Source organism: Nycticebus coucang, chromosome 10 (assembly GCF_027406575.1).
Source record: "Nycticebus coucang isolate mNycCou1 chromosome 10, mNycCou1.pri, whole genome shotgun sequence".
NCBI lineage: Eukaryota > Metazoa > Chordata > Mammalia > Primates > Lorisidae > Nycticebus > Nycticebus coucang.
The window spans coordinates 58,121,087-58,146,302 of NC_069789.1; the positions used below are offsets into that span (position 1 = coordinate 58,121,087).

At 49.2% G+C, this 25,216-nt stretch overlaps 2 protein-coding genes across 3 annotated transcripts; both read left to right on the forward strand.

Moving 5' to 3' along the window:
• Positions 1-748: 748 nt before the first annotated feature.
• GOLT1A (golgi transport 1A) lies at positions 749-13,444 on the forward strand. Of its 2 annotated transcripts, none has more exons than XM_053607805.1 (5): positions 749-864; positions 11,034-11,125; positions 12,091-12,269; positions 12,385-12,448; positions 13,026-13,444. In XM_053607805.1, the coding sequence occupies exons 1-5, from the start codon at positions 840-842 to the stop codon at positions 13,062-13,064; spliced, it is 399 nt and encodes a 132-aa protein (XP_053463780.1). In that variant the 5' UTR covers positions 749-839; the 3' UTR covers positions 13,065-13,444. The 2 variants fall into 2 exon arrangements, with proteins under 2 accessions (XP_053463780.1, XP_053463779.1); XM_053607804.1 differs by having other exon boundaries at positions 772-896; positions 10,997-11,125.
• Positions 13,445-17,623: 4,179 nt separating this feature from the next.
• Positions 17,624-20,128, forward strand: KISS1 (KiSS-1 metastasis suppressor). Its single transcript, XM_053608047.1, has 2 exons — positions 17,624-17,740; positions 19,721-20,128. Exons 1-2 carry the CDS (start codon positions 17,638-17,640, stop codon positions 20,029-20,031), a joined length of 414 nt encoding a protein of 137 aa, XP_053464022.1. The 5' UTR covers positions 17,624-17,637; the 3' UTR covers positions 20,032-20,128.
• The last annotated feature ends 5,088 nt before the right edge of the window (positions 20,129-25,216 follow it).

Here is a 25,216-nt window from a genome sequence, read left to right on the forward strand (position 1 = left end):
ATTAAGAGGACATAAAGGGGATGTTGGCTCTCACAATGTTGAGAACCACTGCTCTACAGCTCCTAACCACTGTTAGAAACTGACTCCCCTTCCTTTTCTGGGCCCACAGAGGTGGAAAGGATGCACTCATGTCTACATAGCTAATGGGTAGGCCTCCTGAGTTGTCCAGCCCTATCTCAAGCTTGACCTCACAGTTCAAAGCTGGACACTGCTGGAGGAAAGGAGGTTGCAAACCCTGTATCTAATTCCCCTGTGCTGCTTTTGCCCTTGATTTAACTAAATCTGGCTTGGCCAGTAGGTCATCAATGGGTTTTATTCCATTGCTCATCGCCTCCTACTGTTCATCTTGTATAATAACAAAGAAAAGATTTAATTTTCAAGATGAATTTAGTACATTTCCAAAAAGACACACCCGATTCCAACTCTTTCCACATCTTCCACCAAATCTGTTAAGGACCCACCACCCACAGGGACCTGGGGACATGGACCCCATTCTTCCGTATACAATCCAAGTTTTATTGAGAACATGGAAGCCCCTGAACTTAGCCTCAGGGCATGGGGGGTGCGCATAGACAGGATCAGGTGGACGTTGCCTCCTCCGGATGGGTGAGGTATGTGGAGGGAGCAGTACCCTCTGGGAAGAACTGGAGGAGGGAGCCTGTGACTTTAAGCATCCATGTGTGCGGGGGTGGGGGGTGGGGGTGATTTAATGATTTACCAGAGGCTCATTTCACAACTTACCAAGGGTCAGCTTCCCATGACCATGTACAAGCTTGGTTCTCCTGGCTGCTCACCACCTGCCAACGTCCAGCCAGAAGGTCCCCCAGGCAGACTGCAGCATGATCTCCATCAACGAGTGGCAGAGTGAGTGGAGTGATGGTGCTTGGCAGCAGCAGGTCTGCGTGAGCGGCCCTGCAGGGGGGCGGGAGGGTGCAGACTAGGGCGGGTGGAGATGTGCCCCTCCCAGCCAGCCTTTCTCTCTCTCTGTCTCTCTCTCTCTCTCTGGGGAACCTACAGACTGACCTCTGGAGCCAAGATCTGGGAGCTGCTGTGTTGGCATCTCCGAGGAAACGGCCCAGGGCGTGCTCAGAGCTACACGTAGCCAGAAGCTGGTGCCTGGGGGAACTGGCAAGTTCACCAGCCAAGCTGACCTCTTTCATGTCCAGGGTTCTTAGACCTAGGATGCCACGAAGGTGGACTCAAGAGGCCCAGTCAGACATCTTTCCCTACAAATGCTCAATGTCTCCTCTGACTCAGGGCCCCCTTTTGTCCGAAACTAAACTCCACTCCACTCCACTTCCCTGCCCAACCCACCATATCCTTACTCCCAAACACCCTCTTCCTTCCTTTGGGAAGGGGTAGGGAGGTAAGTCCACAGGTCTGGGGTGGTGGGAATCCCTGTGACTCTAGGGGCTTGTTTCCGGTGAGTTACTTAAAGCCTCTGAGCCCTGCTTTCTTGTCTGTGAACTAATGATAATATTCTCTCATCCACCGCTATGTGCCAAGTGCTGTGCAGAGCACGGAGTATACAACAGTCAATGAAACAGGTGTTATTCCTTCCAGGGAGGGGAGACAGGTAATTAACAGACAAAGAAGTAAATATATAATATGTCAGTTGATAGTAAGTCCTCCAGACAAAACTAAACAAAGCAAAGAGGCTCAGGAGTTAGAGGTAGGAGAGGTTGCCATAATACCTTATATAGGGTGCTCAGAGAAGGCTTCACTGAGAAGGTGCCCTTTACACAGAGACCTGTAGGAAATGAGAAAGCAAAGCCATGCAGCTATCTGGCAGAGAAAAGTTCCAGGAAGATGAGACAGACAGTGCAAAGGCCCTGGGGCATTAGCATACTTGGAGTGTTTGAAAAACAATGAGAAGTAGAGGGAAGAGTCTGATAAAGACTCTTAGACTCTACGAGTTTAGATCAGGGAGGTCACTGAAGGCTCCAGACCACATAGAGACTTACAGGCCACGATAAGGACTTTGTTGGTTTGTTTGTTTGTTTTTTTGGTTTTTGTGGGGGGACAGAGTCTCACTATGTTGCCCTGGGTAGAGTGCTATGGCGTCACAGCTCACAGCAACCTCAAACTCTTGGGCTTAAGCGATTCTCTTGACTCAGCCTCCCAAGTAGCTGGGACTACAGGCGCCCGCTACAACGCCTGGCTATTTTTTGGTTGTAGTTGTCATTGTCGTTTGGCAGGCCCAGGCTGGATTTGAATCCACCAGGTCTTGTGTATGTGGCTGGTGCCCTAGCCGCTGAGCTATAGGCACTGAGCCAAGGACTTTGTTTTTATTTATACAAGATGGAAAAGCATTAAAGTGTTTTATGCAGAGGCATGAGAAGTTCTATTTTTTGTTTTTTAATGGAGTCTCACTCTGTCGCCCTGGATAGAGTGCTGTGGCATCATTGTAGCTCACAGAAAACTCAAACTCTTGGGCTCAAATGATCCTCTTGCTTCAGCATCCTGAGTAGCTGGGACTACAGGTGCCTGCCGCAGCATCTGGCTAATTTTTTTTCTGTCTTAGGTAGAGACAGGGTCTTGCTCTTGCTCAGGCTGGTTGAACTCCAAGCTCAAGCAATCTACTGGCTTCAGCCTCTCAGAGTGCTAGTAGTACAAGCGTGAGCCATCATGCCTGGCCTCTATTTGTATTTTTCAAAGATCACTCTGAGTGGTGGGTTGAGAGCAGACTGCAGAGGATGAGGGGAGCAGCAGGGAGGCCAGTCCTGAGTGGGAGGCAGTGAGGGTGTCGGGAGGGACGTGGTGGGGAGTGATCCATGCTCCTTCTGTCTTGAGGAAATTGCAGAGAGATTGTTTGGTTGGGGTGATTGGATATGGGGTGTGAGAGAAAGAAGAGTCAAGAATGCCTCCTATAGGGCGGTGCCTGTAGCTCAATGGAGTAGGGTGCCGGCCCCATATGCCAGAGTTGGCGGGTTCAAACCCAGCCCCGGCCAAAAACTGCAAAAAAAAAAAAAAAAAAGAATGCCTCCTATATTTTTAGCCTGGGCCATTGAGAGGGTTGAGGAGGAAATCAGGTTTTGGGTTTTAGCTGTTTGAGTTTGTTTGTGCTGTTAGACATCTGGGTGAGATGTCAAATTGCCAACTGGGAGTTCCTACTGTTAAGTTGGTAGTAAGAGTCAGTTGTTCCAGATAGAGACCTGGGCTGGAGAGAATAATTTGGGAGTTCCCTCCATATAAATGATATTTAAAACAATGAGAGTCGGGCAGCGCCTGTGGCTCAAAGGAGTAGGTTGCCAGCCCCATATGCCAGAGGTGGCGGGTTCAAACCCAGCCCTGGCCAAAAAAGACTGCAAAAACAAAACAAACCAAAAAAAAATTCAAAAAAAAACCCAAACAAACAATGAGAGTCTATGACATCAGCTGGGGCACAGTTTCTCAGACATTTGGGGGCAGGATAATTGTTTGATTTGTGGGGGGCTGTTCTGTACAGGCTCTAGGATGTTAGCAGTCTCAACCTACTAGATGCCAATAGTATCCCCCTTCCACTCAAGTTGTGATAATAAAAAATGTCTCCAAACATTTCCCATACCCCCCAGGGAACAAAATCATTCTCCCTCAATCTCTATTCTCCTCCCCCCAATGCTAGTTGAGACTACTGACCTGGGAAATAAAATAGAGAGAGAAGACAGCTGAGGCCTGAGCCCAGTGGCATGCTGACAACTTATTAAACCAATTAGCCTGCAAGCAAATACACTCTTACCAAATGTGAAAAGCCTATGAAGAATGTGCTAAGTTCTGCGGAAGGGAGAAATGAGGGAACCAGATTTAGGTCAGGGGGCAGAGAGTGGACTGTTTCCTTGAGGAACTGACAATTGAGCTGAGACCTGAAGGACGAGTATGTGTTTGTCAGGTAACAAGTGGGAGGAAGGGCGTTCCAAGCAAGGAAACTGCATGTTCAAAGGTCCTGAGGAAGGAAGGCTCATATGGAAGTAATAATGAAGAGCGGTGTGGGAGCATCGCAGACAAGAAGGACAGTGGCAGATGATGAAGGTGGACAGGCAGGTCCAGGCCCTGTCAGGTGGGGCTGCTGTGCATGGTGTGGGACTAGAAGGCTTGGCTGCATTCTAGACTCAGTGGGAAGCCATGAAGGATTCTAAGCAGTACACTAATATGATGGGATTGTCTGGTTTTTAAGATCCTTGAGTGCTGTGCACAGAAGGACTAAGAGGGAGCAAGAATGATGCAGGAGTGGGCAGCCCCTGTGGCTCAAAGGAGTAGCGTACCGGCCCCATATACCGGAGGTGCTGGGTTCAAACCCAGCCCCAGCCAAAAACTGCAAAAAAAAAAAAAAAAACAAAAACAAAGCAGGAGGCCATGCATAGTGACTCACTCCTGCAATCCCAACACTTTGAGGTAGAAGGATTATTTGAACTCAGGAATTTGAGACCAGCCTGGGCAACACAGCAAGAACTCATCTCCATAAAAATAAGGAAAATTAGCCAGACATAGTGGGGCATGCCTGTAGTCCCAGCTACTCTGGAAGCTGAGGCAGGAGGACCACTTGAGCCCAGGAGTTTGAGGTTTCAGTGAGCTAATGATCCCCATTGCACTCCAGCCTGGATGACAGAGCAAGACCCTGTGTCTAAAACAAAACAAAAACAAAAAAACCACACACACACAACAGTGAAGCAGGAGGCTAAATGGGGTGCTATAGGAGCCCAGGAAAGAGATGATGGTGGCTAGGAATTAAGGGGTAAAAATGGAGAGAACTGGACAGCTTTCAGGATCCATTTTGGAAGAAGCAGCAATAAAACTTAGCTGTGGATTGAATGAGGGTGGAGTGGGCAGTGATGACACTTTTACTCAACTAGGGGAAATCAAGGGAGGCTCAGGTTGAAGGAAGGAAGACAAATATCTCAGTTTTAGACCTGTTAAGTTTAAGATGCCTAAGAGAAAACCAGGCAGATATCCCAAGTAAGCAGCTGGATGTGCTCAAAGAGGCATGGGCTAGAGAAACATTAACACCTGTCAGCGTGTGAGAGATTGAAAGACATGGGATGGGGGTGAAAACAGGATGAGAAGAGAAGTGAGCTTGGGCCCACGCCCTGAGCTATTCAAATCCCAAGAGGAAGAGAGATGTGGGAGCCATCAAAGGAGACTGGGAGAGAGCAACTAGAACAGTGGAGAAAAAACTCAAGAAGTGGAGTCGCGGAAGCCAAGAGAAATGCTGTTTCAACAAGGGTGTGGTCGGACACTGACAGATGAGGACTGACAGCTGTCCGTCAGATTCGGCAACATGGAGGTCATTAATGGCCAATGCAAGAGCAGTTTCTGTGGAAGTAGACTGGTCTGGGCTGGTTCAAGGCACTTTTTAGCGCCAGATGACTGGGTTCAAACCCTGCTTCTGGCAACCGCTGGCCATGTCCCCTGGGTGACTTAACCTCTGTGTTTTAGTTTTGTTTGTAAAATGGGGTGAATAACAGTACTTACCTTACAGGTAGTTATGAAAATCAAATGAATTAATGTACCTAAAGTGCTTAGACTGTGCCTGGCACAGTGTGTTCATTATTCTATGAACCACTTGTCAATTATTTTTCTTTTTTGCAGTTTTTTTTTTGGCTGGGGCTGGGTTTGAACCTGCCACCTCCGGCACATGGGGCCAGCACCCTACCCCTTTGAGCCACAGGCACCGTCCCACTTGTCAATTTTGAAAAGTGAATAAAGGTCCTTCCACTTTTCACTTCCCTCCTTTCTATTCTTGAACAAGTCAGTCTTAAAGCCATTAGGTGACACAGATAGTGAAGAGGGGGTGGTAACCAGAGTGGGATGTCAGAGCCCCAGCTGGGTGAGAAGGGTGTTCACACTGGGGGCGGCCTGGTGCATGCTGTCATAGCCAAGGTAGGGTAAGGGCCATCCCTGCAGGGTCAGGGGTAGGGAGTGGAGAATAACTTCATAGTGGGGGGTGGCTTGGCAGGCACCACCATAAGAGTAAAGAAACATCATCAGTAATAGGACGAATTGAAACCACACATCACCTACCAGGATACAATGAGAAAAACACAGCCTCACATCGTTCTATTTCTGCCTAAGATGAATAACCTGAATCTAGTAGAGAGGAAACCAAACACAAATGGAAGGATGGCTACAAAATAACTGGCCCAAATCTTCAAAAGTATCAGATCATGTCAAAGAAAGACAAGGGAACTTTCCCAGACTTAAAAATTAAAGGGACATGACCATTAAATGCCACATATGATGATGAGCTGGATTCTTTTGCTATAAATAATAATACTGGGGCTCAGCACCTGTAGCTTAGTGGTTAGGGTGCCAGCCACATACACTAAGGCTGCAGGGTTCAAACCCAGCCCGGGCCTGCTAACAATAACAACAACAAGAAATAACAATAACAATAACGACAAGAAAAATAGCCGGGCATTGTGGCGGGCACCTGTAGTCCCAGCTACTTGGGAGGTTGAGGCAAGAGAATGGCTTACATCCAAGAGTTTGAGGTTGCTGTCAGCTGTGATGCTGCAGCACTCTATCGAGGGCGACAAAATGAGACTATGTCTCAAAAATAAATAAATAAAATAATATTACTGGGACAACTGATGCAACTTGAATGGGGTCTGAGGGTTAGATGATAGTCATGTATCAACGTTAAATTCCCAGTTTTGATGGTTGTGTTTTGGTTATCCAGGAGAAAAGAAGAAAACCATACAAAGTATTCAGGGATGATATCAGATGAAAACTACTCTCAAATGATTCAGGAAAAAGAGTCTTTGTGCTGTACTTGCAACTCTTCTAAACATTTGTGATTGTTTAAACAAAAAAGAGAAGGAAAAGAAAAAAGTGAATGATGTTTAGAGACTGCACAGCTTAGGAGCAGAGGGACCCATCTACCTGCACCATGAGATATTTCTGCTTTCGGGGAGCAAAAAAGTCATTGAACTTAGCTTGCCTTAATGCGAACTACAAAGTAGGGAGTTGGGGGAGCCTGGCTGGATAGCTGCGGGGCAATAGGCATCAGTGCAGCCATGAGTGTGTCTGGCCAGGGAGACCTCAAGACCACTGAGCAGTCTCTGAGGTCTGGGGAGGTCTCCACCTTCTAGTAGGTGGCGCCCTGGAGAGCCAGGCCTTCCAGAAGAGTTACCTTCGCCTCCCTGCGGCTTCCTGCTGGGAGTAGCTGTGCCAACCGCAGCAGCCTCCAGCAGGTGGCGCACTGCCCCTGTCTGGACCGCGGGGATCATGGACTGCCGGCGCTGCTGTCACTCCTGTCAGCGTCTATGTGACCTGCCCCTCCCCGCCCTCTCTGTCCTCGGCTGAGTAACTTGACTGAAATCGCTAAGCTACTCCAGAAGCGAGAGGCGGAGGAAGGTCTGAAGCTTGTGTGTGAGAATCACAGTTTCTGACCCCCTTCTGTAAGGTTCTGTGTTGCCCAGAACGCTGGAAGCACTACGTGCGACTCCTACAGAAGGCTGCCCCATCGCGGGAAAATTCTGGAATTGCACCAGCCCTTGAAGAATAGTGTAGAATAAGTCGGAAGGGTGATAACTATACGTGCCAGCAAATCAGTGTTGCAGAAGTAAAAAGCACAATACAGGATGGACGTGTGGATAGTTTTAAAAACAAAGTGAAAATCTTATTAGTATTCCTGTTGTGTTCCCGCACAAAAACATCTAAGGGTGATAGAGAGGAAGGGCGTCTAGTCAGAACTAGAATAGCTGACAGGGGTGTTTATGGCAGGTGTAGGCTAATAACAAATACTTTATAACAAGCCTAAAGGCTTCAAACACTTTCATCATTTCTCCATGATATCCTAGCCTGTGCAAAATTACCATGGTAACTAAAGCAGATGTGTTTTTAGATCCTCAACTTACTGTCTCCGATAGAAATATCACGCAGTATGGAAAGACAACGCAACTTTCAGAATGACCCACGGGGGTTGTAATCTGCTCAGCTGTCCTGGGTTCTGAGAGACTTAATTCAGGCAGTCAGGAGGAGGTGGAAGTAGGAAACAAGCCCAGATAGACCAGGAAGGTTGATCAGAAACAGGAAGAGTCAGCCATTAGTAGAAGATGGATTCTGGGCAGCTGCGTGATGTGTTGAAAGAAATGATGTTGCGGGAGGAGCCTGTGGCTCAGTCGGTAGGGCGCCGGCCCCATATACCGAGGGTGGCGGGTTCAAACCCGGCCCCGGCCAAACTGCAACCACAAAATAGCCGGGCGTTGTGGTGGGCGCCTGTAGTCCCAGCTACTTGGGAGGCTGAGGCAAGAGAGTCGCTTAAGCCCAGGAGTTGGAGGCCACGGCACTCTACCAAGGGCCATAAAGTGAGACTCTGTCTCTAAAAAAAAAAAAAAAAGAAATGATGTTGCCCTGGGTCCTAACAAAATCCAGCTTTTGCTGAAAATGAGACCCAGGGAGACTGGCATTTTACTAGATTCTGATTTGTGTGAGGTTTCAGTCTACAATTTAAATGACAAATCTCATCTCTATATTTTTAGTGATTTAGAGAAGACATTTGACCTTATTTCTGTATTGGAATTGATTCTAATACTCTTAAAAATCTGTGCCATACCAGATTATGAAGGATTAACTACACAGAAGATGATTGTATTGTTTGATTTTCTGTTGTAAATATAATTTAGCCAGTAATTCTAGTTGAATAATTTTGGCTTTGGTTTTATAAACAACCAGAGTAATTCTACCCTTTACTTTTAACAACTATCTATAAAATCATGGTAATAATACTGATTTCACAGAGGTTATGAGGATCAATTCTAAGATGTTAGTTAATAAGTATAGTAAAATTTTCAACAAAGGTGTCAAGACTATCCAATAAGCAGCTCGACGCCAGTAGCACAGTGGTTATGGCACCAGCCACACACACGGAGGGTGGTGGGTTAGAACCTGGCCCAGGCCAGCTAAACAACTGCAACAAAAAAATAGCTGGGCACCTGTAGTCCCAGCTACTTGGGAGGCTGAGGCAGGAGAATCGCTTAAGCCGAAAAGTTTGAGGTTTCTGTGAGCTGTGACACCACGGCACTCTACTGAGGGTGACATAGTGAGACTCTGTCTCAAAAAAAAAAAAAGACTATGCAATAAGAAAAGAACATTCATTTCAACAAATGTTGGGAAAACTGGATATATGAGCATACATGCAAAAGAATGAAGTCAGACCCTTACTTTATACCATATATAAAAATTAAATGGTTCGGTGCCTGTGGCTCAAGCGGCTAAGCTTGAGCTGGTGGGTTTGAATCCAGCCTGGGCCCACCAAACAACAACGACAGCTGCAACCAAAAAAATAGCCGGGTGTTGTGGCAGGCGCCTGTAATCTCAGGAGGCGGAGGCAAGAGAATCTCTTGAGCCCAGGAGTTGGAGGTTGCTGTGAGCTGTGACACCACGGCACTCTACCCAATGTGACAGCTTGAGGCCCTGTCTCAAAAAATAATAATAATAATAACTTAAATGGATCCAAGACCTAAAAATAAGAGCTAAAACTATAAAACTCTCAGAAGACGACACAGGGGAAGTCTTCATGATGCTGGATTTGGCAATGATTTCTTGGATATGACGCCAAAAGCATAGGCAACAAAAGGAAAAAAATAGGTATCAGAATTAAAACTTCCTGTGCATCAAAGGACTCAGTTGACAGCGTGTAAAGGCAACCTACAGAATGGGACACCACGGCACTCTTTGTCACGAGGGTGACAAAGTGAGACTCTGTCTCAAAAATAAAATAAAATGAAAATGGTAAGATGGTAAATGTTGTATCTTATGTGCATTTGCCACAATTTAAATTTTAAAAACGTAATGGAATTTAACATTTTAATGGAATTTAAAAATGAAGAGCAATAAATGAATTTTCATTTATTAAGTATCATACCGGCAAAGATAAGTAAAACGAACAATTCTGTGAAATGTTGAGGGTTAAGGAAAAAGGAGCTTCATATCCTGTATTGTAGAACTCATCTTGTAGGGTGTGATAATATTCTCTGTATCAAAATGTCAAAAATGCAGCCCTCGACTAAACCAGGGAAGCTTAATGTCTTGCACTTCTATGCTGTGCTCACTGGCTCTGAGCTAACTTCAAAGACTATTTTGAGACACATTGCAAATGGGGGCAGGTCACTGTCAGGTGGGTTACTGTCAGCGTGTGTCCAACCTCAGTAGAACACCCAACACCATGGGGCTGAAATGACAGTGGTGGGCGGAGGCAGGGAGGACCATGGGAGCAGGTCCTCAGGTGGGAGGACAAACACATTCCTGACTGATGATTTCTATTTTCCCAGTAAAGTGTGACTGGTCAGTACCTCAGAGCTGCAGCCAGGGCAGTCTGGAGGAGAAAGGAGACAGTGAGGAGGGCTGTTCCATGGGGAAAATCTCCTTTTTTTGTTTTGAGATTGTCTCAGTATGTCACCCTTGGTAGAGTGCAATGACTTCACAGCTCACAGCAACCTTAAACTTTTAGGCTCAAGCGATTCTTTTGCCTTAGCTTCCTGAGTAGCTGGGACTATAGGCGCCCACCTATTTTTTAGAGACAAGGTCTTGCTCTGGCTCAGGCTGGTCTCAAACCCATCAGCTCAGACAGTCCACCCGCTTTGGCCTCCCAAGTGCTGGGATTATAGGTGTGAATCACTGCACCCGGCCTACGGGGAAAATCTCTTGAGGTGGTCTGGGGCTGGCCATGCTGGGTTTTCAGTGGTGCCCTTCTGCCTCAGTGGGGGTTGGGCTCAGCAGTTTTCAGCTGTATGAGACAGGACCAGAGGAGACAGATGGCTGTGTTCAGCCCAACACTGATCTGCGTACAGTAGCATATGAACGTATAATGTGATGAGAGCCACGCCAGCTTCTGCCCAGGACCATCATGCGTAAAAGAGGCCAGCACAGTGCCCAGGAGCTAGGCACACCTTCATTTTCATCGCTTCCACCCTGCCGTTCCCTGGGGGCAGGGAAGCCTAGATTCCCAGAGGGAAATGAAACCACCCCCTAGAGAGTGCCTGTCCTGTGGTGATGGGGAAAATTTTGCTCCCCAAAGCCCACCCTGCCCCACCACAACTCCCTGCCCATTGCAGAGATTGGTGTGGGCATCACCGGTTTCGGAATCTTCTTCGTTCTCTTCGGGATACTCCTGTACTTTGACTCTGTGCTCCTGGCCTTCGGAAATGTGAGTCTCCCACCCCTGCATGCTCCCCTGCCCCAACTCTCCCGAGGTCTCTGTTGCCAGCGGAGCCAGCCCCAAGTTCATTCAGATCATGCCCAACTAGAGGCCAGATGTTAGGGTGGGAGAGGGCTGCAGGAGAGGGACCACAGAGCCTGCTGGCACGGAGATGCTGAGCGCCTGGATTCTCTCACACCAGGCTCTGGGCCGGGCCCTGGGTATCTCTACCATCTAAATTCCACCGTCTAGGGGTCGGGAGAGAGCAGGTGCATACATGGCTGTGGAGGAAGGTGGGCCACAGGTAAAGTCACAACAAAAACACATTTTATGTGAAGCAAGGGGCTAAGAGGAGAGGGAGCACACCTAACTGGAGAGAGGTGGAAAGGAATCTGTTCCAGGGGGTGGAACAGCAAGAGAAAAGGTGTGGACATGGGGGAGGGGAAGCAGGGACGTGCTAGAAGAAAGCCAGTTATATTTGACCCAGTGCTGGGGCACTTCTAAGGGGTCATTCGGAGCCATGCTGAGGGAGGTGATCGGGCCCTCGAGCGAGGCCTAGAGTAACAGTCTAGAGCTGGTGAGCCCCAAAGGTTCTGTGTGACTTTGGCTGTGGCTGCCTGACCTGTTTAGGTCTCCGTCTTTCCCCTTGTAAATGCAGAGACTCTCACCCTCTCACCGTCTATCCCGGCTTCTCTGGGAGGCATGATGGAAAACAAAGTCATGTATGAAGAAGTGCTTGGGATCCAAGGAATTTGTTTGGGAAATGATTATAGAAAGCCTCCAAGATCTCCTCTTTCACCCCCCTGCTTCTGGTCTGTTCCCGCCAGCCTGACTCCCTTGAGGCCCTGGGATTCTCCCACCTTCTGGGCACCCTCTCTGATACATATTGAGGGATTGGCAGGTCGGGCCGGACTGAGTGCCCGGCTCCTAGCCGGTGGGTGGGTTTGCTTCACACTTCTCTCCCTTCCCCACAGCTACTGTTCCTGACGGGCCTCTCCTTCATCATCGGCTTGAGGAAGACCTTTACATTCTTCTTCCAGCGTCACAAACTCAAAGGGACCAGTTTCTTCTTAGGGGGTGTGGTCATTGTGCTCTTGCGCTGGCCCCTCCTGGGCATGCTGCTGGAAACCTACGGATTCTTCAGCCTGTTCAAGTGAGTGCAAATCCCTGCAGCTCTGCATAGCTGAGGCCACCTTGAGCCTTTGGTGGACCTCCATCCTCTCCTGCTGGGGCATCACTGACTCCTCTCTCCTCCTCTCTGCTCCTAGGGGCTTTTTCCCTGTCGCCTTTGGTTTCCTAAGCAACACCTTCAGCATCCCCTTCCTGAGCACGGTAAGTGGCTCAGTGGTGGTGCCTTGGGGAGGGGGAAACACATGGACCTGGTAAAACTCCTGAGACCCTCTAGCCTGTCTTCAGCTCCTCTTCCCCCACTTCCTGAACCTTCTCATGGTGAGGGGATCCATAAGCAGTTGTGCCTAAATGAATAACTCCTTGTTAAAATCAAAGAAATGGAGACTTAGCCAGAAAGTGCCTGAGGTTTCTGGGAAACTGGCTAAGTCTGAGCCCAGGCATGGAGAGGGTGTGTAACAGCCTATGACAGCAGGGAAAGCAGGTGGCAGACTCTGTCCTGTCCTGGAGGCAAGCATGGCCAGTGATCCCAGACCCTGCCCCTCCCTTTCTCTGAAGTACCTGATGGAATATGAGCTCTCAGGGGACCCTGGAGGGGGGCAGGGAGGACCCTACAGAGAGCACCTAGTTGTGCCTGCCAGCTGAGCACATCCCCCTCCAACCCCCTTCCCATAGCTGCGGCTGGCACAGCTCCCAGCTCCCAAGGCCAGCTCAGTAATAACCTGGATATTGAATCTGCTCTCCACTCTTTGTCTGGAGTAATGATTCTTGGCTCCCACAGCTGTTCCAGAGGCTTCAAGGCACCAGCTCAATGGTCTGAATGACAGAAATGAACTCCTTGAACTTAGATCATTGATTGAGAGGGCTGAAGAGAAAATGGGGACCACCCCCTCATATCCCCCACCCAACACTGACTCACTTCCCTGCATATCCGGACCTCCTCAAGCCCAGAAGGAAGGATGGAGCTGAGCGACTGACCCAAATCCTCAAGTCAGCTCAAGAAGCTGCCAGGACTGCTGGGAGGAGAGACCCAGGACCCCTTGCAGATCAGACTGGGGCTGGCATTACATCCCTACCCTATATTTATGGGAGGAAAAGAGAAGGTTAAATCCCCAAGCCTTGAGTGTGTCTGAGACTCAAGTCACTGTCCCATTAAGCCCATCCCCTGCCTCAGGGCAGGCCACATACCCCATCATTCCACGTGGCGAAGTTGTGGTCTATGAGGGTCAGTCCTCTTCTCATAGGCTATCATTTGTATCCAGGTATTTAATAGCCCCAATGAGTAAGCAAATATGTTTGCAAGCCCGTTAGCAGTAAGTGTGAGACAAGGGATGGGTACTAATCCTACGTACTGTCAGAGTGCTTCTCAGCCATGGAGTGATTATTCTGCACAGAGCACCGACCAGGTAGAGCTTGTGCTGGGAGAACTTCCCATCTGGGGGTGGAGGCCCAGAGCCTGCCTTCAAAGACTTCTAGTCTGATAGAAGAAACAGTCCATGTCATGGAGAGCACCTTGTCCAAGCATAAAGGGAATTCTTGCAGGCTCAAGAAAGAGACAAGAATCACCCGCAAAGCATGCTTTTAGTAAGCATCTACTGAGGGCTCTCCTTGTATGTACCAAGCAGGGGTAGGTGCTGAGGGTACTGGGGGAGGGAAGCCTGTCTCTGCTCTCAAAGTACACCAACAATCACAGAACAGTAGGAGACCAGGGGGCCCCTGGTGCAGCCTCCCTGGATGTGCTGCCACCTGGAAGTCACCTCTCTGCTGTCCCTGACACTTCCCAGGTACATCCACTTCTAGAGCGACCATCTTATTCTCCTTTCTTAGAGCCAGTTGCTTATATTTCTATCTCGCTCATCTGACCGCGTCACATTATATTCATCATGAAACCATTTGCTGAGGAAGTGCTCAGTGATGAGGAAAGAGGGGAAGAAGAAAGGAAGAAAAAAGGAGAGAACCCTCCCCACTTCCCATCAATTGCAGGACACTGCCCAGGAGCTGCCCTCTGGCTCCCTCTGCTTGGAGGCCCAAACCGAACTGGCTTTCTCTCAGAGCCAGACGCAGGGGATATGACGCCCTGGCACTCTATCCAGGGTGACAGCTTAAGACTCTATCTCAAAAAAAAAAAGAGCCCCTGGGTCACCCTGTGCTCCTCTCCTCGCCCCTTTCGTATCCACTTCAGACTAGGTGTGTCTGTAGCTCTTATCAGAGAGGGAACAAGACTTTTCACACTGATACCCTCCCCCCTCATAACCCCTCAAACAGCAGAATGGGTCTCCAGCTGAATGGGTGGGTGGGAAAAAGGTGACAGAGGATGGAAGGAATGGAAAGCCAGCCCTGGAGGGTTTCTGCAGGAGAGGAGAGGCCTGCTCCAGCCAGGCGAGCCAGGAGGCGGAGGCAGCTGTCAGGAGGGTCGAGGAGTGGGGTGAGGGGGAGGAGGGAGAGTAGGCAGAGGTGAGCTTATGCTTGGAGACGTCACCCTGGCTCTATAAAGGGGATGTGATTGGGAGCTGCTGATGGTGAGCCCAGGAGTCCAACGTTCCTGCCTGTGGGCATTCGCCCGTCCAGGTAGTCTGATCACCTCAGAGACCCTGCTGCATTCCCACCTGGGCTGGGACCGAGCCAAGGTAGGTACATGCCGCATCCATCCTAGGGGAGGGGGTCTACCCTGACCCGGGGGGCTCCAGGGGGGGAGCAAAGAATTCTTGGAATTCCTTCCAAGACTGACTGGTACATCCAGACAGGCAGAAGGGAGCTGGGTGGGGAGCACTGATCTTTCTTAATTACCAACTTGGCCAGATTATTCTGGGGTTCCTGAGTAAATACATTGACTTTATTTGTGAAGATAGGATTCTGGGGATCCCCAAGGGCTCTTCCTTGCTGTAGGAGGAATAAAAGCAATAAATAAACTCTCCATGGCTGGAAAGAGAGGACACAGAAGCTTTGAGGGGAACTGGGGAACGCCTCAGCGTTCATGGGCTCACAGGGCTCCTTGGAGCAGTTTCCCCAAATTATGAATGAGAGATACAAGCTTAACCAAAAGGCACCTACCTACATACCAGTGCTAAGTACCACCCCAAGAACCAGGAAGGAAGCTACCTCACTTCAAAAGCTTTCCAGTGATACCTGGAATGTGTTACTCACCAGATACTAATACCCTAGAGTCGGGGGAACCACAAAAATTGTCCCCAGCAGGTCAGCCAGTCATAGCCCCTTGGATGCTGACAGTTCTTTCTGTGGGCGGGGGAGTCGACTAAGAATTGAGGGAATCTGCGTGCGTGTGTGTGTGTGTGTTTGTATGTGTGTGTGTGTGTGATATGTGGTGCATGTGTGTATGTATGTACATCTGCCAGCTCCCCCTGCCCCTGCCCCATCCTCACTCACCAGCCTGCTTCTGCTCAGGGCAGCCAGAATCCTCCTGAAATGCGCATCTACACACATTCCTGTCTGGCTCAGGCCTCGCCAAGATGAAGCCCTGCCTGGGTTCCACCCTTTTGTCTGGCTGGAGGACCCAAAGTTCCCTCCACACCCAGCTCCAGCCCACCCGATCCAGTGCCTGGCACCATGTCGAGGCAGCCCCTGCAGCTGCGAATGCCTTCTGTGAACCTTCCCTCATCTGGCTGATTCATGCTCAGAAACACTTTAGGCACCACCCTCTATGGGAAACCTGCCTTGACCTTCCAGGTCAAGCTTTCTTGAGCTCCTGTAGTCCCCAAGTACTCACACGTGTCCAGTGTGTCATTTACAACGTTATTTTGAAATGATATGTTTCTGGATCAATTTCTTGGGCTAGACTTGAGAGCTCCGGGGCAGCACACCTGGCTCTTAGCACACCTGTGCACTCCTAGCACCTAGCGCAGCACCAGCACCTAGTTGGTGCTCAAGGAATGATTTCCTAGCCAGCCTGGACCCTGTGCATCCAAAGTCTGAAATGCTTTCACATTGTTCTCTCTAACGGATCAATCCCATTCTCTATTCCATGTCCTGGCCCGGGCCTCGGGGCTGGTGCAGAAAGCTGGGTTCTGGGTTTCTAGGTGTCACAGAAATCAGTCTGCAAGGATAAATAACCATCCGGGCAGACGTCTGGGGGCCAACCCCATCCAGTGATCTTATTTCACAGATAGACGAAGGAGGCCTAGAGATGGGGGGTGACTTGCTCACGACTCACAGGGAACAAGGGTGGGAGTGAAGCCAGATTTGAGTATTCTGATCCCATTTCAGGATTCTTACTCTTTACTCCATGCCTGAGTCCTGCAGGGAGGAAGTAGAGAGGAGGAGCAGGTAAGACAGACCACTAGGAACCTATGGGCACAACGATACTTTCACCCACCCCCTTGCCAAGGAGAGGGGCTGCAGGCTGTATGTTGGGCCAGGATAACCTTTTGTTCAGGGTAACCTGCAGTGTCCCGTGCCTGCCTAGAAGTTTTTCTTTAACCATTTTCATTAGACAATCTCTTAAGTGCCTGACATTTTCAAAGAGAAATTGGACTTGAGAGCAAGAATAGGTAGGGTGGGTGGGGTGGCAAGCATGACAGGGGAAAGGGAAAGAGGGTATGTGAGGGTCAGGCACACAGCCCCCATCTTCACAGCCAAAGTGATGAGGCCAATTCAATCCATAGCCGCCCAGAGCCCACGGAGAATAGACTATGAAGACAATTGACCTGATAAATCAGGGGAAAATTTTTCTCTTCCCTGAATTATAGGCAATAAGACAATTTAATAATGGCCTTTAAGGCTGTGAAGGGCTATGAGACAGCAAGATGATTGGCTCTTTCTTCCTTTTTTCTTAGAACAGGAGAAGAATTAAGTTTCTATTACAGCGGGAGGGAACAGGGCCAAAGTCTAGAAGGCATATTCTCCTGGGGAGAGTGAAACACAGAAAGTCGTGGATGTGTGCAGAACCCAGCATGGGGGGAGGAGGTGCCTGCTCCCAGGCCCCAAAGGCAATGTTGGTACTTCAGTTGCCCACACTTCAGTTGCCCTGAAGTCCTGGTCCCACTTCCCCCAGCCCCGGTCACTCACACGCTGCATCTCACCCTTCCATTCTCTTCTCAAGTAAACCTGAGATCAGAATCCAATCCTGCCCCTTCCACCAAATGGGATCTTTGCTTCCTAAGTTGGCCTTGCCTCCTCCCGGAAGCCTTCCGGGATGATCCTCACTGTGCCTGAATTCAGCTTTGACTACACAGTGCTAGTGGTCTCCATCCCATGCCCCTGATGTCATTTTTTCGATTCATCTCTCCACTGGGAGCCTCCGACGGTGGGGGCTCTGTCCTCTCTGTCACACAGGGCTCTGTCTGGCCTCAGCACCAGCCCTGCTCCTGTGCCAGACCTAATCTTTGTTCCTTCTCTGTCTTCCTCAGGACGCTTCTAGAACCCATCTCCTCACCAGGATGAACTGCTTGGTTTCTTGGCAGCTACTGCTTTTCCTCTGTGCCACCTCCTTTGGACAGCCATTGGAAAAGGTGGCACCTGCGGAGAATCCTAGACCCACAGGTATGCATTGTCTGGGAAAAGGGGCGGAGAGAGCTGGCAAATTGTTGCAAAATGAGATTTACCATATTTTCCAGATTACAGCTAGTCTGCTGATGTGATTTTAACACTGCATTTGGTGGAAACCTAAGACTGGCACATATGCAACTCACTGAGAGGGCCCATGAACACTGCAAGTCAGGGACTGCTTGCCTCTATGACAGGCATAACACTACTCACCCAGGCTCAAGTGCTTATTAACCACTGAGCTCCAGCATAGTTTTCTCATACCCTGTGGCCTATGCCAACTACCTCTCTGTGCAGCTGTTGGGAAAAAACTTGATAAGCAGGTTGCTTTTACCAGTAACCTCAGATCCTTTATGGGAATTTGAAAAAAAAAAAAAAAACTTAAATGAAAGAATAGCTCTTTACTACCTGTCAGCCTTAAGAATTCATTGGGGAACTGATAAGCTGCAGAATCTAAGGCCCCAAGAGGTGGAGAGACCGTCCCAGAATCAGTCAAACACTGCTGAAACATAGCAGATGACAATGTCCCAAGAGTATGCCTGCTGGGTGGCATGAGCTAGTACACTGCCAGTCCCCACTAGAATCCATAGCTTAGCCTCTCTGCAGCTCAGTTCCTCTAACTCAGGACAAACTATACACGTTTGCTATCACAAGCCCATAAGTTATCCCCAGAGCGGAAACAGCAAAGCCCAGGTGTCCTTTGCCAAGAGTGTCCTCTTTCCTGGGTCAGGCGTTTTTCTGGGTAAAGGAGGATGCTCCACAGAATATCCACACCACTGCCCAGGAACACTTGACTGAACTGTTGGCTCTTTTTGGCAAAAAGTTTTAGGTAAGGCCACAAACAGTAGCTGGAGCAACAATCCTTCTGCTAGCTTGGTGGGCGCAACTGGGAAGGAAGCCATGCTCCCTCCCCTCTCAGCCAGGCTCTGGGCAAGGAGCAAGGGGCCTCCTAGGCAGATTGTCATTAACCCTGAACTATGTCCACACTCCTCTTCTCCAAAGTGTGCCAGGGCATTGAGGAGCAGGGCTCAAAGCCAATGCCTTGTCCCAAACACACCCACTCACACCCATTCACACACCAGGCATCATTTCCACTAATTTCTTGCCACCGTTGGCAAGGGTTACTGCCTTCTCAGAGCTAGTTGCCCTATTTTACTGCCAAGAGTACAGTGAATTTATTGAGCCTTAAATGTGAAGTGCCTTCCAAATTAGCCCTGTTAACCCTCAGGATGAAGGGGAGAAATTATATCCAGAGTGGGGACAGTGAGCCAGTTAAGGTGACCTGGATAATTTCCATTCTATTTTTTTCCTCAGGTCCTACGCTCAGCTGAGTAATTTCTGTTCTTCGCTGAGTCTTTATGTAGCTTATTAAGGGGTCACAATTATTGTTATCAGAGACCAAGATTGGACCATGGGTGGGTGAAACGACCATGGACTTGGCTATTACGCATTTTTCATTAGTTTTTATATATTTAATAAACATTTACTGAGGCCCCACGATGTGCAAACCACTGATTGAAGCACTCTGAGAGATACAGAGATGAATGAACATGGAGCACACAGTCCACCACCACACCACAAGGAGCACACAGTCCAGTGGGGAGCCTGATTCTCTCAACAGAGGAGGCAGGACGTGAGCCCAGCCCAGCAGAGGGCCAGAGCTAAGTGTCTGGCAAATACTACCATCTTCCTTATTTCCAAGATATACCCTGTTTGTTTCCTAAAAGGAAGTAATTTAATAGAAGAGTTACTTAAGATAATTCTGGCAAACATTAGAATTCAAAGCTACGTTGGAGGAGGGAAAAGCAGATGGCCTAAGCACACAGCTGAGATGATGGCGGCGCTGCAAGGCATCCAAGCGCTGAGCTTCCTAGAGGTCAGGGAGAGAAAAGGAAGTACAGCATGGGGACGTGAGGGGGTGCTCCAAAGCCTTCGTTCCTGGGCCTCCGTCTCATCACCCTGTGCTCTCTGTCCTAGGCCAGCGGCTCAGACCCCTGGGCCTCCTGGCCCGCTGGGAGCAGAGCCCGAGGTGTGCAGAGAGGAGACTCCCCACTGTGGGGCTCAGCCCTCGGGAGGCCCCGCTGTGCCCGCCCCCTGAGAGCTCCACAGGGCCCCAGCGGCCTGGCCTCTGTGCCCCTCGCAGCCGCCTGATCACCGCACCGCGGGGCGCGGTGCTGGTGCAGCGGGAGAAGGACCTGTCCGCCTACAACTGGAACTCCTTCGGCTTGCGCTACGGCAAGCGGCAGACAGAACCCGGAAGCCGCGGCGACCGCGCTGGGCGGGGCTGAACGCGCAGGTGCCGACCTTGAACTTCCAACCCGGAATGAGGGGTTGGAGCCCGCTGAGACTGGGGCGGGCACACAGGGAACCTCAAGCGAGACTGGAGCTACTGGCTTGAGGCAATAAAAGAAATCCTCCCAACTCACTGACGTGTGGTTTGTGGCTAATTTCTGCAAGCAACACTAATGAAATAGTTCCCTCTCTCTCTTCGATTGGATAGTTAGTCCGTTTTAAGATGCCTCTGGTGTCATCAAGGTCAGTGCTTCTCAAATGAGATGTGGTGGAGGAACAGGTTGTTTGTTATTGGGGAACAATGTTATATATAATATATATTTATATAAATATACATATTTTAATGTATTTTATATATGTGTGTATATATACACATATTTTAAATTCTGAAGACCTGAAAAAATATATAAACAGCTACAGAAAAGCCCAAATTGGATGCTGCTTGGATGTTTCAGCAATATCAAATTTCTAAAAAAATTTCTGAAGCCATCCTCTAAATCCCTAGACTTAACTCTCTGAGGATGGGTAACATTTTGCCGAGGGGCATGGGTGTGGCAGGGTGGTGGTGTAGACAGTTAAACCCAGCCCTATTTGACAGCCTTTGCAGTTTCCCAAGGGAAGTTATCAGCCAAGTGCACAGTTTGTTCTACACTGTCCTATCCACTGACCCCACAGGCAGACCTTTGCCAGGGGTTGGCCCCAGCGTGCTGAAGAGCAATGGGCATCAGCAGCGCACTAGTCCATTCATCCTCCCCTGTGGCACTTTACATGTGTTACTTTTCTTCATCTTCGTAATCACCCAGGGAGATGGGCATGTATTTTTTCTTTTATTATTTTTTTTTGAAAGAGAGAGAGTCTTACTGTTGCCATGGCTAGAGGGCCATGGTGTCATCATAGCTCACAGCAACCTCAAACTCTTGGGCTCAAGTGATCCTCTTGCCTCAGCTTCTGGAGTAGCTGAGACTACTGGTACCTGCCACAATGCCTGACTGTTTTTTCTATTTTTAGTAGAAATGGAGTCTTGGTCTTGCTCAGGTTGGTCTCAAACTCCTGAGCTCAGGCTATCGACCCATCTCCACCTCCCACAGTGTTAGAATTACAGGTCTGAGCCACCATGCCCAGCCAAGATGGGCATGTCTTATCCCCATCTTTACAGGCAGAACTCTGAAGTTCAAAAAGATAAATAGGCTCAGCACCCATAGCTCAGTGGTTAGGGTGCCCGCCACATACACTGAGGCAGGCGGGTTCAAACCCACCTGGGCCTGCTAAACAACAATGACAACTGCAACAAAAATATAGCCGGGCGTTGTGGCAGGTGCCTGTTGTCCCAGCTACTTGAGAGGCAAGAGAATTGCTTAAGCCTAAGAGTTTGGGATTGCTGTGAGCTGTGATGCCACAGCAGTTTACCGAGGGTGACATAGTAAGAATCTGTCTCAAAAAAAAAAAAAGATAAATAACTCACTCAAGCCACATAGCCAGTGAGTGGCAAACCTAATAAGCTCTCTTGACCCCAGAGTCTGTCTCCCCAGCTGCACTGTCATGCCTATCTGAGATGGCAGGGTTTCCTTCCATCTGAGTCAGATCCAGAAAGGACAGTCTGGGCTGGGTACATGGCTCACACCTACAATCCTAATACCCTGGGAGGCCGAGGGGGCGTGGATTGCTTGAGCTCAGGTGTTCGAGACCAGCCTGAGCAAGAGTGAAACCGTGTCTCTACTAAAGAAAATAGAAAAATTAACCACTTGTGGTGGTGCACACCTGTAGTCTCAGCTCAGGAGGCTGAGGCAAGAGGATCACTTGAACATAACAGTTCGATGTGGCAGTGAGCTATGATGACACCAAAGCACTCTAGCCAGGGTGACAGAGTGGGACTCTGTCTAAATAAAAAAAAAAAAAGAAAAGAAAAAAGATAGTCTGCTTTGCAGAACACTCTTGGGGCCCAATAGCTGGAAGAAAAAAACTAGTAGGAAAGTGTAGAGTTTGTCACTAGGAAAACCCCAAGAAATCCACCTTCCCCCCACAAGAAAACCCAGCCCTATTTGACAGCCTCAGGATACTCCTCTCTTGCTTGGTCTAGGGTGAAAACGTCTTTTCCTAGAGGAATAGGGTGCCTACCCACATACTGTGAAGCGGCACAGTGTTCCGCCCATCACAGAAACCAGGACTGCACAGGAGGGAGGCGGAGCTGTGTTGCTATGGCAATGAGATAGGCTACCATGGGAACATGACAACCTGCACCCCCCTCTTCTCTAGCCTTGAAACCGCCCTCCAGTATCTCAAATTATCAATACTGCTGTGAGTTCATGTCATAGCATGTCATGACAGCGTGATGTTGTTGATGTTTGGAAGGGCATTTTATCCCAAACACCCTGGGATGTGTCCCTGTACCTCTGGAAGAGGAATCATAAACTCAATATCTCTTTGCTAAGGGAGTTTTCCTCCTAGCCTCTGATGAAGTCTGGGAGTAAGAAAAGGCTGATGAGTCCTTGGCTCTTAGCCAGCCTAAATTTTACAAAATTTCCTGTGACCCCATTTACCTTTCCTCAGAGCCTTAAGTTTCGGCAGATGGGAGGAGTGTGTGTGTGTGTGTGTGTGTGTGTGTGTGTGTGTGTGTGCTGGAAGGTTCAGGAGAGGGAAACGTGTTCTCTGGTGTAAGAATCAGGCCTGTCTGTGTGTGAGGGTGCATTTTTGAGGGGTAAACACGAGAAACCACATCGACCTTATGTGTGGCGTGGGTCCCTCTAACCACATTTCAGGCCTCGTGGGTGCTCACTGCAATTCAAGTGCCCCCAAATCTCTCTTCCAGTTGATCTTGAAGCCCTTCTTCAGCAGACAGCTGGGGGAGCTGAGTGCCTGTCTGTGCCTCCTGCCCCCAGCACTGCTGGCTTCAGGACTCTGGCCTTCGCCCTTCTTGCTCCAAGTCTTGGCAAAAAGATGGGAGTCTCTTTGTGAAACAAAGGGGATTTTTGGTTTCATGTGGCTCCTGATCTAAATGAACCTGCTCTCCAGATTGGAGGGGAAGTAGGGGGAAGATTGGAGGCTGAGGAGGGTCCCAGGGATTCCCATCCCCTCTCTCCAGACCTTGTGGGTGGATTCAGAGAGTGGGGACACCAGAACCCAAACACTTAGAGGTAGAGTTGCCAAGGGACATTTGAACCTACTTCTTGCTGGGATCTCTGCACACAGTGCTCAAGAGGTGGCAATTAGGAGGGCCCAGGGTAGGGGAAGTGGGAAGATCTCTTCCAGGCTCCACCCCTTATATAAGTCTTTTACAATACAAGTGGCCTGGTTTCACACCCCGGTAGAAAGGAATCTGGGGGGCAGGGACAGCAGAGATCTAAGGATATTTCTGCCACTAGTATCACTCTTAATATAGTCACAAACAATTTTTGAATACCTGCAGTGTGCTAAGCACAGGTCATTGAGCACAGCTCATTTCACCCTCACATCATCTGGATGAAACAGGCAATATGTAGTATTACCCCATTGTATAGAAGTGAAAACTGAGGCTCAAAGAGCTTAAGTTGTATGCTCGATATAGCTGTCAAGTTACAGAGTCAGACTCCCGCATTCTAATTCCAAGCACCATAATCTTTCTACACAGGGCAGCCTCTTCTTCTCCAGCCTCTGCTTTTCTAAGTACTGCTAAGTGCTGGACCCCAAAATTTTCCTGAATGATTTGTCTTGAGACACCGTCTGGCAGGCCCTGTAACTCAACCCTAGCCCCTCTCCAGCCCAGCATGCCTCCTCCTCTCATTCTCTCACCAAGGGCCAGGCATTTGACTTTGCCCCTGGAAAAGTCTCTGGAAGCTTTCTCTCTGGAAGCTTTCCCGCAGCTTCTTCAGGCCCAGACTTGGTCACAGGTAGGCGAAGCATGCCAAGCCCCAGGAGAGCAGGTGTGCCCTTCCTCACCTTCCCTGCCTCCTTCCATTTCCCATCTCCCATTTTTAAATCATCAGAGCCCAACAGGGTTCCTTGCTTGGCTCAGAATGTGACTCCTGGGGGCAGTGCTTGCTTTTGGTTTTAGGGGGAGCCAGGACACAACAGACAGCCTCCATTTCTATCACCATCTCAGACTTCGCTTCCTTACAGTTTCTCTGACATCTGCTCAATATAGTCTTTACAATTATCCCTCCAACATATTATCTCCAAGGACCACTTTTTTTTTTTAATTGAGACAGAGTCTCACTTTGTCACCCTCCATTGAGTGCCATAGCGTTATAGCTCACAGCAACCTCAAACTTGCGTGCTTAAGCGATTCTCTTGCCTTGGCCTCCCTAGTAGCTGGGACTATAGGCAACCACCACAATGCCCAGCTATTTTGTTGTTGTTGTTTAGCAGGCCTGGGCCAGGTTCAAACCCACCAGCCCCGGTGCATGTGTCTGTCGTCCTAAACCACTGAACTACGGGTGCACTCCAAGCAACACTTCCAACACATGTCTGTCTGCTCATTCCCAGCAAAGGAACAAAAAGGGTATAAACCCTTAGAGACAAAGAGAAGAGAAAGGAAACCACAGCACATGAGAAACGACAACAAGATTTTGAAGGTGGGATTTACACGGAGGGCTTGGCGGAGTGAAGGAAGATACAACCTCAAAGCCAGGAAAAGGGTGTTACTGAGAAGACAGGACTGATTCACACCCCGGACCAAGTCTTAGAACATGGAAGTGTCTGGTAGGGACAAAGCCTGGACTGAAGACAGAGGAGTTGGCTGAAACTCTGCACACGGAGGAATTAGACTTTCTGAGACCCTCTCCCGGCCAACACCGGCAAGCAATCCTGCTACCCCTCTGGGAAGAGGCCAGATGCTCTCCTTCTTGAGCACTGCAGTAGAGATGCTCCACTCGTGGGGACAGCAAGCACAATGAGGATGGAGATCAAGGGAGTAGCTGAAAAGAGAGGGACAGTGTGACAATCTCTCTGGGTGAACATCTTCTTCCTCTGCTCCAGGAATGGGGGCAACAAGCTATGTGCTCCCCAGACTGGAGATGGTAGGTCTTAAGTAAAAGAATTTGGATACTGACATTGGAGGGTGCACCAGGAAAATGTCAGCTGAGAGATCCCATCTAGGGTGGGGTGCACTTGCCGTGAGTCTGGGAAGCTGAGGCAGGTGATCTCCTGAGCTCACGAGTTCAAGACCAGCCTGAGCCAGAGCAAGACCCCATCTCTAAAAATAGCTGG

Coding starts and splice junctions, on each gene's coding strand:
- GOLT1A (XM_053607804.1), top strand. CDS start 840: ATGATCTCCATCAACGAGTGGCAGAGTGAGTGGAGTGATGGTGCTTGG. Junction 12,270..12,384: donor GGATTCTTCAGCCTGTTCAA/GTGAGTGCAAAT, acceptor CTCTGCTCCTAG/GGGCTTTTTCCCTGTCGCCT. Junction 12,449..13,025: donor GCATCCCCTTCCTGAGCACG/GTAAGTGGCTCA, acceptor TGGCTCCCACAG/CTGTTCCAGAGGCTTCAAGG.
- KISS1 (XM_053608047.1), top strand. CDS start 17,638: ATGAACTGCTTGGTTTCTTGGCAGCTACTGCTTTTCCTCTGTGCCACC. Junction 17,741..19,720: donor GGAGAATCCTAGACCCACAG/GTATGCATTGTC, acceptor TCTCTGTCCTAG/GCCAGCGGCTCAGACCCCTG.